This window comes from Myotis davidii, unplaced genomic scaffold (assembly GCF_000327345.1).
Source record: "Myotis davidii unplaced genomic scaffold, ASM32734v1 scaffold376, whole genome shotgun sequence".
In the NCBI taxonomy this organism is placed as follows: domain Eukaryota; kingdom Metazoa; phylum Chordata; class Mammalia; order Chiroptera; family Vespertilionidae; genus Myotis; species Myotis davidii.
The window spans coordinates 1,250,442-1,263,009 of NW_006288121.1; the positions used below are offsets into that span (position 1 = coordinate 1,250,442).

The 12,568-nt window shown below is 36.3% G+C and overlaps 1 protein-coding gene across 1 annotated transcript in view; it reads left to right on the forward strand.

The window, feature by feature from the left end:
* MALRD1 (MAM and LDL receptor class A domain containing 1) overlaps positions 1–12,568 on the forward strand; it is a 649,080-nt gene that overhangs the window by 173,337 nt on the left and 463,175 nt on the right. Inside the window, exon 19 of the mRNA XM_006759937.1 lies at positions 2,672–3,084. Coding sequence (XP_006760000.1) covers positions 2,672–3,084 — 413 coding nt within the window. The remainder of the gene's footprint in view (positions 1–2,671; positions 3,085–12,568) is intronic.

Sequence of the window (12,568 nt, forward strand, 5' to 3'; positions counted from 1 at the left end):
CATAGATAAGTCTGATTTTATGGCTTAAATTACCAAAAATCTGTGTGTCTGATGATTGCGTAGCTCTTGAAACTTCATAAGCTTAGCTCCAGAGAGTACCTAATGCACTTGGTCCTGAATATGAATCAGAAGCTAATAGTTGTGATTTTATCTTTTAATTATAAAAATCTACCAGGAAAAAATTTGTATCTTTCATTTTGCAGAAATAGCAACAATACATACTTCAATTATGTGTCTATTAAGTTGGGAGGCCAATTATAAACCACAGAAAACCCGTAAAATGCTGGGTACATCGTAATAACCATTACATTAGGAAATCTGTATATAAATTACTGTAGAGAGTTTTGGGTATATTTGATCTTTGACATTGTCAGAAATTTCAGAGCATAACTAATGTTTGAGTGGATGTAAACAGAAACAATGATTTTAACAATGGCTATTATAAGAAGTGTTGCTTGTCCTACATCTAATTTATTTTTTGCAAATTCAGAAAGCCTTTTTATCTTTTTCAAGCTTTCCAAATTCCACTCTTTTAAAAATGTTTGCCTTGGCCAGGTGGCTCAGGTTAGACTAGAGCCTAAATGTTGTGGGTTCAATTTACAGTCAGGGCATATACCTAGGTTGCGGGTTTGAGTCCCAGTCCGGATGCATATGAAAGGCTACCAATCAATTGTTTTCTCTCTCTCTCTCTCTCTCTCTCTCTCTCTCTCAAAAATCAACAAGGACATATTTTTGGGTGAAGATTTAAAAACAATGTGTTTTCTATCTAAAATTAAGCAAATTATCCTCAAACTTGTCAGTATTAACTATAAAATATCAGTATACTTATTGTGACTAAACGTTAATGACAGCAAATAGCAGTGTCATTAGACTGTCAGTTGCTCTCTCAGCAGTCCATCTAGACATATTACTATACTACAGTAATACATGAGCCTTCTAAATCTCTGTATTTCCTGAAGTATGTTTAGGGTCTTGGTCTTTTTTAAGGGCCGAGCTACACATATTCCCTTTTGAAATGAAGACTGAGCATGTAGTCAGTATGAAGACAGACAACACACACATCTGTTGGTTTTCTGTCAAAAAAACTCAGCAGCTTGACATTCTCCTTCTGCCCTACAGCCAAAGACTGACACCGGGAAAGTACACCATGGGTCCCCGTTCACGTCACAGCTGGGCCTGATTAGTCACAAGTGAGGAAATAGCAAATGAAAGCTCTCCTTCCACTTGATATGTATTCACTTGGCTCCCTTCATTAGGCCTAAGCCCTGTTCTCTAGTTTTCAGATACAGATGATTTGTTCTTGCCTGGCTGCATTTATTCACATATGCTTTCATTTATTGTTTGAGTATTTGTTCACCTTTGATGCCAAGTGCAGCTGAATAAAGGACAGCTGACATTTATTTAAAAAAATATTAGATTATGTAAATGAAGCTAACATGAAGTCATTAGTTCTAATTCCAAATAATGTCAAGTGTACATTCTGTCCCATTTATTCTAAAGAAACACTTGGTGTTGACGCAATTTTCACATCTTGAAAAATGAATGTGTCCCGATGTTATCCTAGAAATGTAGGTATTTATTTGATAAGGGGCTAGTGCTTCATAAGTGCTTTGAATTCTTCTAGTGACTGAGGGCATTAGAAGTTTCAAAGCTCTAATTTAATGGAGCTACATTCCAATGAGTAGAAAAGATGACCACTGAGGAGACATAGCTAAGAATTAGTAAGACACAGGACATAACACTTGGCATAAATAGAGATGGGAAAAGGGTGGAATGCTTAGGGCACATCGGGAAGGACAAACAGGAAGTTCATTTAATTTGGGAAATGTGAAGCTTGGAAGATAAGAGGAGTGTAGATTTAAGTTTAGGTTCAATGAGTATATATTCAAGGATTTTGATTAGAGCAGGAAAATGATTACCTGTCATTAAAGAGTGGTCATTCTGGCACAGGTATGGCAGGGGCACTTGGAACGGGGGCAGGATGAAGCCCAAGAGAAGTTCCTCAGAGTGAGGTCTGGAAAATATCTGCTTCACATCATCTTGGGTACTTTTTAAAAACATGGATTTCTGGGCTTTACTCTGTGTCTAACAAACTAGTACTTGAATAGGCTTTACTATGTAAGCAATTTTACCATATAACCCAGAGGACTCCAAAAGACTGACATCAATTAAAATATGACTCTTTTCAGCTCTGCATGTTAGAATCATCCAGGGAGCTGATGAGGTATCCTGATGATTGGCTATATCGTTTAGACCAAATGTATCAACATTTTTGGAGATGAATTCTGGGTATTGTGTTTTCTGTTTTGTATTTTTAATACTCACTGGATTGGAACATTCAGCTAAAATTTAAATCCACTGAGCCAGAAGTTTGTTGCAGTGAGCCAGCTGTTGAGTTGTGATCATTTGCCTAGAGTTATAGTAATAGAAATGGGGAAGGGATGGGCATAAATGGCATATGGAAAATAATGTCCAAAATAATTCCACTTTCAGCCCATAAAATATTATTAATGTATTATCTAGAATTTTTCACTCTTTTTAAAACTTTACTCTTGCAAATTTTTTAGATTAAAATTGCTTACTTTGGCAGGAGTAAAATATCAACTAGTATTATTAAGCAGAGTTACTTTTGTCTTAATTATCTTTTGCTATTATTTACTGCCAATTTCAGCACCTGAACTACAGTGTAACTTTGAAAATGGAATTTGTAATTGGGAACAAGATACAGAAGATGATTTTGATTGGACCAGGAACCAGGGTCCAACATCAACACTTAATACAGGGCCAATGAAGGATAATACGTTGGGCACAGCTAAAGGACACTATCTCTACATAGAATCTTCAGAGCCACAGGTTTTCCAAAACACAGCTGCTTTACTCAGCCCGATCCTCAATGCCACCGGCACAGAAAGCTGCACCTTCCGCTTCTATTACCACATGTTCGGAAAGCACATTTATAGACTGGCCGTCTACCAGCGAATCTGGAGTCACACAAGGGGGAAGCTGCTGTGGCAGATATTTGGGAATCAAGGCAACAGGTGGATAAGGAAACACCTCGACGTTCCCAGCAGGCAGCCTTTTCAGGTATGGATGATGGCTTTCGTAATGTGTATTGGAAATGCGTCATAATGTCTAAGGAATATGAAGGGTTGCTATATTTTTTAATTTAAAGAGAGTGTAATTTGATCAGAGTTACTTTGATACACATTTATCATGTAATTAAGGCTGTACCAAAGCTTGTTAAGTTGTGTTTCTCCTTGACTACCCCCAATAATGTTTGATTAAAATCTGTAAAGATGGTCACATGGCATTGGAAACAGCTGCAGGGACCTTCGATTTTAAGTAATTGTTGTACTGAAAGAATCTGGAGGGGAAAAAGAGTTTGGCACCACCTCTGATATTCTGTAAAAAGCTCAGACTCTTAGTTATGATATGTTGAATAGTTCATCTAAATATGTCACATTGTATAGGTAGGCATTGGAAATCCAGGAAGAGTGCATGCTTTGTTGGAAAATCACACAGCTACTCTGCGGCAGAGCTAGAGTTTGAGTCTAGGTCTCCTTACTCCTGGTGGAGTATTCTTTACTCTAATTCTCACCTGCCTTCTCCTAAAAGTCAAATTTACAACATCAAGTTCAAATACATATATACCTTTTACATATACTATTTGATCTTTCAGCAATTCCCTAAAATGGGTAAGTTAGAGATCTCGTTTGTCAATTTTATAGATATGAAGAAGTAACTTAGGAAAAACGTGGCTATTTTTCAAAATATGTGTGTGCCGTGCTCAGCATGGCCAGGTTCGGTGAGCCTGAGGAGGGGCGGTGAAGGATTAAAGAAGACAGACAAGAGAATTCAGCTGGGGCTAAGTGGATCTCTGACACAGAGAGACCCAGCCTGCAAGCCGAAGCTGTATTTTATAGTCAGAGCACACAAAGCAAAACAAGGGAAGTGGTCAACATGTTTACAATGTTCTTGTGTTTCACCTTGTTTGGCAGCACTTGCTGCACCTCGCATAGCCCATTAGCTACCAAGGAAGGAAGTAGGGAGGGCTGTAAGGTTAAGCTTAATTGTTAGGAGGGCTCTGCCCTCCAAGCTGGGACTTGTTTGTGGCCCTGCCACAGGTCAGTCTGAGGCTTGACCCTATAGCTGCTCCCTACATATATGAATTCTGTAAAACTGTACCTGTTTTGCCCACACTTTTTCTAAATATATTTTAGAGGACATTTCCTGATTTTCATGGTGCAGAAAAGACTATAACATAACATCATTATGAAGGAGAACAATGGCATTTAGATACTTTAATTTCTGGAGATCTCAATACTTCTTGGAATGTGTTTGGTAGTTGCAGTGCTGGTCATTGATACTAATTATAAAATTATTTACTATTCTATTACCAATAATATTCTATACTAATTATTAAATGGTACATTGGTCTTAATGAAATCACATATATACTGCAGAAAAACCATAGACAATTGGTTTGTATATGGACATGATATAGTATGTCAATTTGACATTTCCTTTTCCAAAATATATTTTCTTGGTGATTCACCTTTTAACTGGTATATTATTGCAAGTGAGATAGTGTCTGTAAATCTGTGATCTAGGTACTAATATTATGGGATACATTCATATATGCCAAGCAGTGTTACATTTATTCCAATACTCTGCCAGCAGTATAGTGTTCTAACTCTATCCTTAAAATTTCTATCTAATACAGATTACTATGCTTGCTATCATAGATAGCTCTTGGATTAGCATGCTTAAAATTTTACATCCTAGACAGTTTATTTATCTTTTCCTTTTGAAGAATTCTTTTTTTAATTTTAAAATGGTTTTTAATTTTTAAAAATTAAATGGTTTTGAAAAATTAATTTCAGAGAGAAGAAGGGAGAACGAGAACGAGATAGAAACAACAATCATGAGAATCATTGATTGGCTGTCTTCCGCATGTCCCCTAATGGGGCTCAGTCCTGAAACCCGGGCATGTGCTCTGACTAGGAATCAAACCTGACCTCTTGGTTCATAGGTTGATGCTCAACCACTGAGACACACCGGCCAGGTTGAAGAATTTTTATTGCTTTATCTAAGCTAGTTTATCTAATGTGTTTAATAACACTTGCTTTTTTCCAGTATGCTTTTTGGAAAGGAGACACCTTTCTTTCTCCTAAGTTATACTGCCAGCACACAATTTCCATGAAAAATCAATACCGCAAAACAATTTTTTATGGAACACTGTATGTGGAGGGTCACATTGACATTTCAATAAGAGAAGGTATTTGAGCCATCTTCAATTGTAGAGGCTATTGAATGAAAATAAGAGTTATTATATCTATTTTGGAGAAAATTTAAAACCATAGTTTCCAAAGAGGTTTCAACTCATAATACTCAGCATACTTCTGACCTTCTGAAAGGACAAGTTCTAACAAAGGAAACACAAATGAGATTCTTCATTGTATCTAATCTTACCTACATGTTATATTTTTATGAGAACCCTCCTTTTGCTTTTCCCTTTGAAGACTGAGTTTCTTGGCATGGAGTCATATGGACAGTAGGCACAGAAACCTAGATTAAGGCAAGTTATTGATTATTGGGCACCACAGGAACTAGGACTGACAGTCTTCAGCTCACTTTTTTCTAACATGAGTGCTTTTTCTAAAACGTGATTTTAAGTATGAGGAAGGAATAGGGAGGGAACATAGGCTTTCAAAAAGAAGATTGCTTAGCTAGACCTCTTAATGCCATAGAACTTTATGACTCACTCTGAAAGAATTCTGTTATGTTAAACTAACATCTTTAGGTATAAAGTAAAATAGATTTTTCCCAAGTGGTTTTGTGATGAGATATTTTTAACAATCTTATTCATAGGCTGAGGAATAAGAGATGGGAGAAGAACAGGTTAGATGGAAGTTATTACAAGAGTATATATAGCCCTACCAGTTTGGCTCAGTGGATAGGGCATCGGCCTACAGACTCAAGGGTCCCAGGTTTGATTCCGGTCAAGGGCATGTATCTTGGTTGCGGGCATATCCCCAGTGGGTAGTGTGCAGGAGGCAGCTGATTGATATTTCTCTCTCATTGATGTTTCCAACTCTCTATCCCTCTCCCTTTCTCTCTGTAAAAAAAAAAATCAATAAAATATATTTAAAAACAACAGCAACAACAAGAGTATATATAACAGAAAACAAGTTTAATTTCGTAGATAAATTCATTTTATATCCTTCTCTACTTGTTACAGCTTCTATAATACTAAATTTTATCTCATATTTTGACCCTCCAAAATTATAGTAAAATATAATTGTGGACCATTAATCATTAGAAATATACTTTATATCAGAGGTGGCAAAAGTAGGTTGACAGTTGTATGCGAAAGAGTTTATTTTTGTACTAGAGGCCCAGTACACGAAATTCGTGCATGCAGGGTGTGTGCATCCCTCAGCCCAGCCGGAACCCTCTCCAATCTGGGACCCCTTGAGAGATGTTTGGACTACACAGTGGGATCGGGCCTCATTGCCCACAACTGCCCTCCTCTGCCAGCCATCTGTGTCCACATGGGGGCTGTCATCTTGTGTGTTGGAGTGATGGTCAATTTGCATATTACTCTTTTATTAGATAGGATTATTATTTATTAATTATTTCATTATTTATTTGTATTACAACTTTTGCACACCCCTGTATTATTAATAATATTTGTGAAGTATATATTATTATTATGGGTCATTGAGCATTGCAGAATCATAAAAAATAATATATGCTATGGTAATATTCAAATCCTATATAATAAAGAGCTAATATGCTAATTAGACCATAGAGCAGAACGACTGTCTGGATGACCTTCCAGAAGAAGCTAGGGCTGCAAGGGCCGAGCCCCTTGCTGAATTTCGTGCATTGGGCCTCTAGTATTTATATAATCCATGTTGGAAAAAACAAAAGAAAGATAAAGGAAGAAAGATTTGGGTTGTGAGCTTGAATTCTTAAAATTGCCAACTAGTTGGTAAAAAGGAATAGAAAATTATTAAGTATAAATGAATGCTTTAATTCCAGTATGTCCCTTATCCCTTCACGGTCTATGCCCTGTTTTGAAACTTCTTGTAACTATGTTTTTGTTTCTTTCCTTTTCTCCCTGGTGCTGCATATATAAGCCATTTGCACTCTTTCTTCTCATAGATACTTCCAAATCACTTTACCCTGCCTTCTGGTTTGGTAGAATGGAGTAAGGAAACGTAGGCTCGTGTCGGGGTTGCCATGTCTGATTGCGCAAATTTGCCACCGTGAGACTGTCAGCTGAGGGGCTCTGAAAGGGGAGGAAATCTCAGGTGTGGAATTTATTTCCCATTTTGGAATTTGCACAGAAGTGCTGGATATGCTAACAGCTGTCTTGCTAGCCTCCTCTTTATAAGGAAGTATGTAACTATACTTGTGTGAAGCTGCCATATGAAGAAATATATTAGATTACCAATGCGAGGCTATTTTGCTAAAAACTATACTTTTAAGTATCACACCATATAAGAATCTTCTTATTCAGACAGTAGCTGTGTATCTGGCTGGACAAACAAAAGTAACAGTTTATTCCCTTCTGATGTATTGTTTATTCTCTACAAATAGATGTCTATGAAATGTCTTTCAAATGTGTTTTTCTCTGCTGTTCCAAACTTGTTTTAATCATGTGAAACACTTCAGATATGCTTTTTCTCCGTAAGTTTTTTTTTTAACAGTATAAAATATTGAACCAAATAGTTTTGCTAGCTGATATTGATGACACATGATTTCAGCTTTTATCTTCAGTAGAAAATCAATGCGTCACAGCGTTCACTAAGAAAAAGGTTTGGGACTCTTTGTAATCCTTTGTCAGGTGATTGCTTTATCTTGATTTATGCCTTAAAACTTTTTCTCATTCAGCAGAAAATATTGTATTGCTATCTGTGAGAGCAAAGCGATCTATACCAATTTATGCTCAGAGTGCAGCTTCCTTCCAGGATTGTTTATGGAACATATTAACTCACAATAGATTAGAGACACAATATCTTTTTTCCCCTTAAATATGTCATATTGATGATTTTGGTTCACAACCAAATTTTTATATTAAGATTTTTAGTAAAAAATATTTCTTCATAAGATAAAAGGGGATTGTAGGTAATTTTTATTCTAATGCTTCCCAGAATTTCAGGGTCTAAAAAGAAATTGAGGGTTCTTGGTCTTAATAGAATTGTCCTTATGGCAGGATTGCCAGTTGGACCTGCTTTAAGGAGCTATTCTGAAATTGTTTTCAAAACAGCAAACAGCATCATCAGCTATTGCCAAAGTATAATTTGATTATATGCTTAAAAAAAATCTTCACCAGAGGATATTTTTTCCATTGCTTTTCAGAGAGAGTGCAAGGGAGGGAGGATGGGAAGAGAGAGAGAGAGAGAGAGAGAGAGAGAGAGAGAGAGAGAGAGAGAGAGAGAGAGAGAGAGAGAGAGAGATCAACTGGGGAGCAAATCCACAACACAGGTACATGCCCTTGACTAGGAATGGAACCCAAGACCCTGTGTGTGGGGGGGTCCATGCTCTAACCACTGAGAACACCTGCCAGAGCTGATTATAAACTTTATTTAAAAACTAATTTCTTTTTTTTAATATATTTTATTGATTTTTTACAGAAAGGAAGGGAGAGAGATAGAGAGTCAGAAACATCGATGAGAGAGAGACTGGAATCGAACCCAGGACCTTTCAGTCTGCAGGCCGACGCTCTATCCACTGAGCCAAACCGGTTTTGGCTAAAAACTAATTTCTTAAAATGAAATTCAACATATTATCTTCCAAGTATTTTTACCCAAATATACATTCTTATTTGCTTTATTATATCATTATTTATGTAGGAAACAATATTTTATTGTTATCATTTTGAACCTTTTTAGGTTTACTTTCTCATATAGAAAATGTTCTTTTTATTTCATAATATAAAGCCAAGGGGAAAAACTAAAAATATGAATGGATGCAATTCTGAAATGTTTAAGGTTTAAGATATTTTTTTTATACCTGAGCCAATCTTCAGGAGGGTTAAGTGTAGAGGATGAAGATGAATAAAAGTCATAAAAAATGATAAAAATAGAAGTCAGTCCACATAGCCCCAAACTTATGATTTATTGGGGAATTTCATGATATACCTAAAGCCTCTATTTATACTGAATATTTGACAAAAACTTTTCCTCCCAATTTCTGTGAGAGTTGCGGCCAATGGAAATTTTATTTGCATTTGGAATAACTGAAATTTTCAGGAAATGTGGAAGGTTTATAAAACCTTCACTTTGTAGAAAGTTTGGAATAGGTATCCTTGTGTATAAGCATGTCTTTGTCAAGTTTAGGCTGTTTCTACACTTCTGTGTCTCTAAATTCATAATTTTATTCACATGTATATGTGCAAATACATTACTATTATTTTTCTTTGTGTCATTAGTATGATTATTCTTTTAACTGCAGTGTTCTTATTTCTTCAATCACTACAGAACAGACCTTAGCCCACAGTGTCCTTGTAATTCCATCTAAATTAAAACACAGTCAACAGCAATCAAAATCTACTACAGAGCACCCAGGCTCTGTCTTAGGGTAAGATTATTTGTCTTTATCCAATGCATTGTGTAACTACTCGTTTTGACCTCTAAGACTCTATTGCTCTTCCATTGTTGTTGTTGACCCTCACTTTCTGATCTTTGATTTGTTTACATTTTAAGATTTTCTTCTTGCTTCTTTCTCAGTTTCTCTGATATCTCTGCTCTCATACCTAATGGCAGCTTGCTCTATAATTCTTGGCATTGTTCCTGTTCAGATAACTGCTAATGACAGAGGTAGGTGTTTCATGTGTCATTCTATCCAAGTAAACTCTGTATATCCTGGGACTGCAATTTGTACTGACTTTACACTGATATTAAAAATTATAATGTTATACTACTACTATAATTTATGCAATGTTATAGCTTTTACATCAACCCAGAACTATGATTTAGTGTAAAATGTGAGCTCACTTCATTTTACATTTACATTTTATAAAAGAAATTTAAATACTTTTTCATTGTTTCCCAAGAGGAAGGGAAAGGGAGAGAGAGATAGACACATTAATGATGAGAATCATTGATTGGCTGCTTCCTGCACACCCCCTCTTGAGGATCGTGCCTGTAACCCTAGGCATGTGCCCTATTCCAGAATCGAACCCTGACCTCCTGGTTCATGGGTCATTGCTCAACCACAAAAATACACCAGCCAGGCTATTTTACATTTAAGTCGCTCAAATTAAAGTTGGATTTTTGGTACAATACATTTAACTTTTCACTGCATTATAGAGTATATTCAAGCTATCGAACAAAATACAATATAGACTTCGGAGTAAAACTGCTTAAGTTCAAATTCTAGCTCTGTCATTTATTAGCTGTGTAGCCTTAGGAAAATTATGTAACTTCTATATGCCACCATTTCTTTACCTATAATTGGATATAATAATAGTATCTACTTGCATAGTTTTTATAAATATATTTTATATATGTACTAGAGGCCTGGTGCACAAACCTCTTGCACAGGTAGGGTCTCTAGGCCTGGCCTTTTCTCTCTTACCTTAGAGACAGAACACACTGATTCATGAAAGGCATATTGGGAAGTGATCATCTATTTTTAGGAATATTTACTTTAAAAAAAGCTTAGGTAGAACCTGTCTTCGGGCTCCCCAGAAGGCTAAGACATGGAGTAATGGCTATCTGATGAGGCTGAAAACAAAATATATGTTTTCAGAAAAAGTAATAGAATAGTTTGGAAGGAAATCACTAGCACAGGATGAAGGAGATGAAAAAAGTGTAAAAGTGAGGCTCTGAGAAGGAAAATGTTACTTTTAATTCCAAGATTCTTATGAAGTCTATGGAAGTCAGTGTCCCACCCTTCAATGAAGCCAAAGGAATCACTTTTAATCATCTGTATGATTATTCATTCTCTTTTCTAAAAATACATCTTAAATGAATATCTACTTTTCTAAGAATAGTCCTTTACCCATGCTTTAAAACATGTCAGGTGGCATTCTCCTTTATTAGCGCATCACATTATGATGTTCAAAGTACATATGATTTACTACATTTATTCCCCCACTGACTTTTTCCTCAGAGGTCTTACATTTCCATACATGCTTAGATAATTTTATGTAAATTTAATTTTTAAGAGATTAGTGAAAGGTGAAGCTTTGATTTCCATGTGAGTCAAAGTTAGGAGACCTCCAGGGCTAGTAGTTTTTTCCTATAAAGACCATTGCTTACATGCATTTTCTATAGAACTAGCAGACATATCAACATGCAACTCAGAAACTTGGCTGTTTTGTATGTATACTTAGATTTTAGATTTACATTGAGACTTGGTTATTGCAGAGTTCATCTGCCATCCAAAATGTTGACTAATGGATCAGTACCTTGGTCTCTTTAACATATATGAAAATAATGCTGCCTTGAGTGTGGGTTAAGAGCAAGGACAGCTGTCCCCACCATATGGATGCCTATCTGCACTCCCACAGGGGGACAGTGAACTGGACAATCAGGACAGAAGCAGTGAGAACCGTATCTCAAACTGACGTTAAATTGCATTAGGTGTCTCATGACTTCTGTCAATGAGCTTGCCGCATTGCACAAAAACACCTTTTAAAGTCCTAGGGATGAAGAGCAAATTTTAATAAATTCTATGCTAACTGGCTTCCATATTGTTCTAGTTCTAATTTTGTTTCATCTTTGAAATGTTGTCACTAAATGATATTTATATTCCTCATAAGCTTAAATACTTAGTTCACTATGAAATGCAGTGTTGTTTTAGGTGTAGCATAGACAATGGTGGAGAATGGAGAAAACAGAATAGATTTTTAGGAAGTAGAAATTTACAAGGAGCTCATCAAAATTGAAAGTAATTTTCTCCCAAGTCTTTACTTGGTATACAAGAGGCTAGATACCCTCCAGAATTTAGGAAAATGTCAGCAAAAAATATTTTGAGCAATAAAATAAATTGTGCATAATGTATATTCTCCCGGTAGCATGGCTAAATATACTGAAATCTGGTTTAAGACGCATTCATATGACTTTTTTCTTGAATTTATTAGGGTTACATTGGTTAATAAAATTATATACGTTTCAGGTGTACAATTCCATAACACATCATCTGTATATTGTATTGTGTATACAGCACCCCAATTCAAGTCTCCTTTCCTCACCATTTAACTGCCCCCCCATCCTCTTCTACCTCTCCCCACCCTTCTTTCCCTCTGGAATCACCATTCTACTGTCTGTATCTATGAGTTTTTTGTTTGTTTGTTGCTTATTCCCTTCACATTTTTCACCCAGCCTCAACTCCCTCCCCTCTGACAGCTGTCAGCCAGTTCTGTATCATATCCTATCTAATAAAAGAGAAACATGGTAATTAGCATACGACCGCTACCGTTCCCATTGGCCAATCAGCGAGATATGCAAATTAACTGCCAGCCAAGATGGCGGCTGGCAGCCAGGCAGCTTGAAACTAACATGAGGCTTGCTTGCTTCAGTGACGGAGGACTCCAACGTTCCCATCCTGC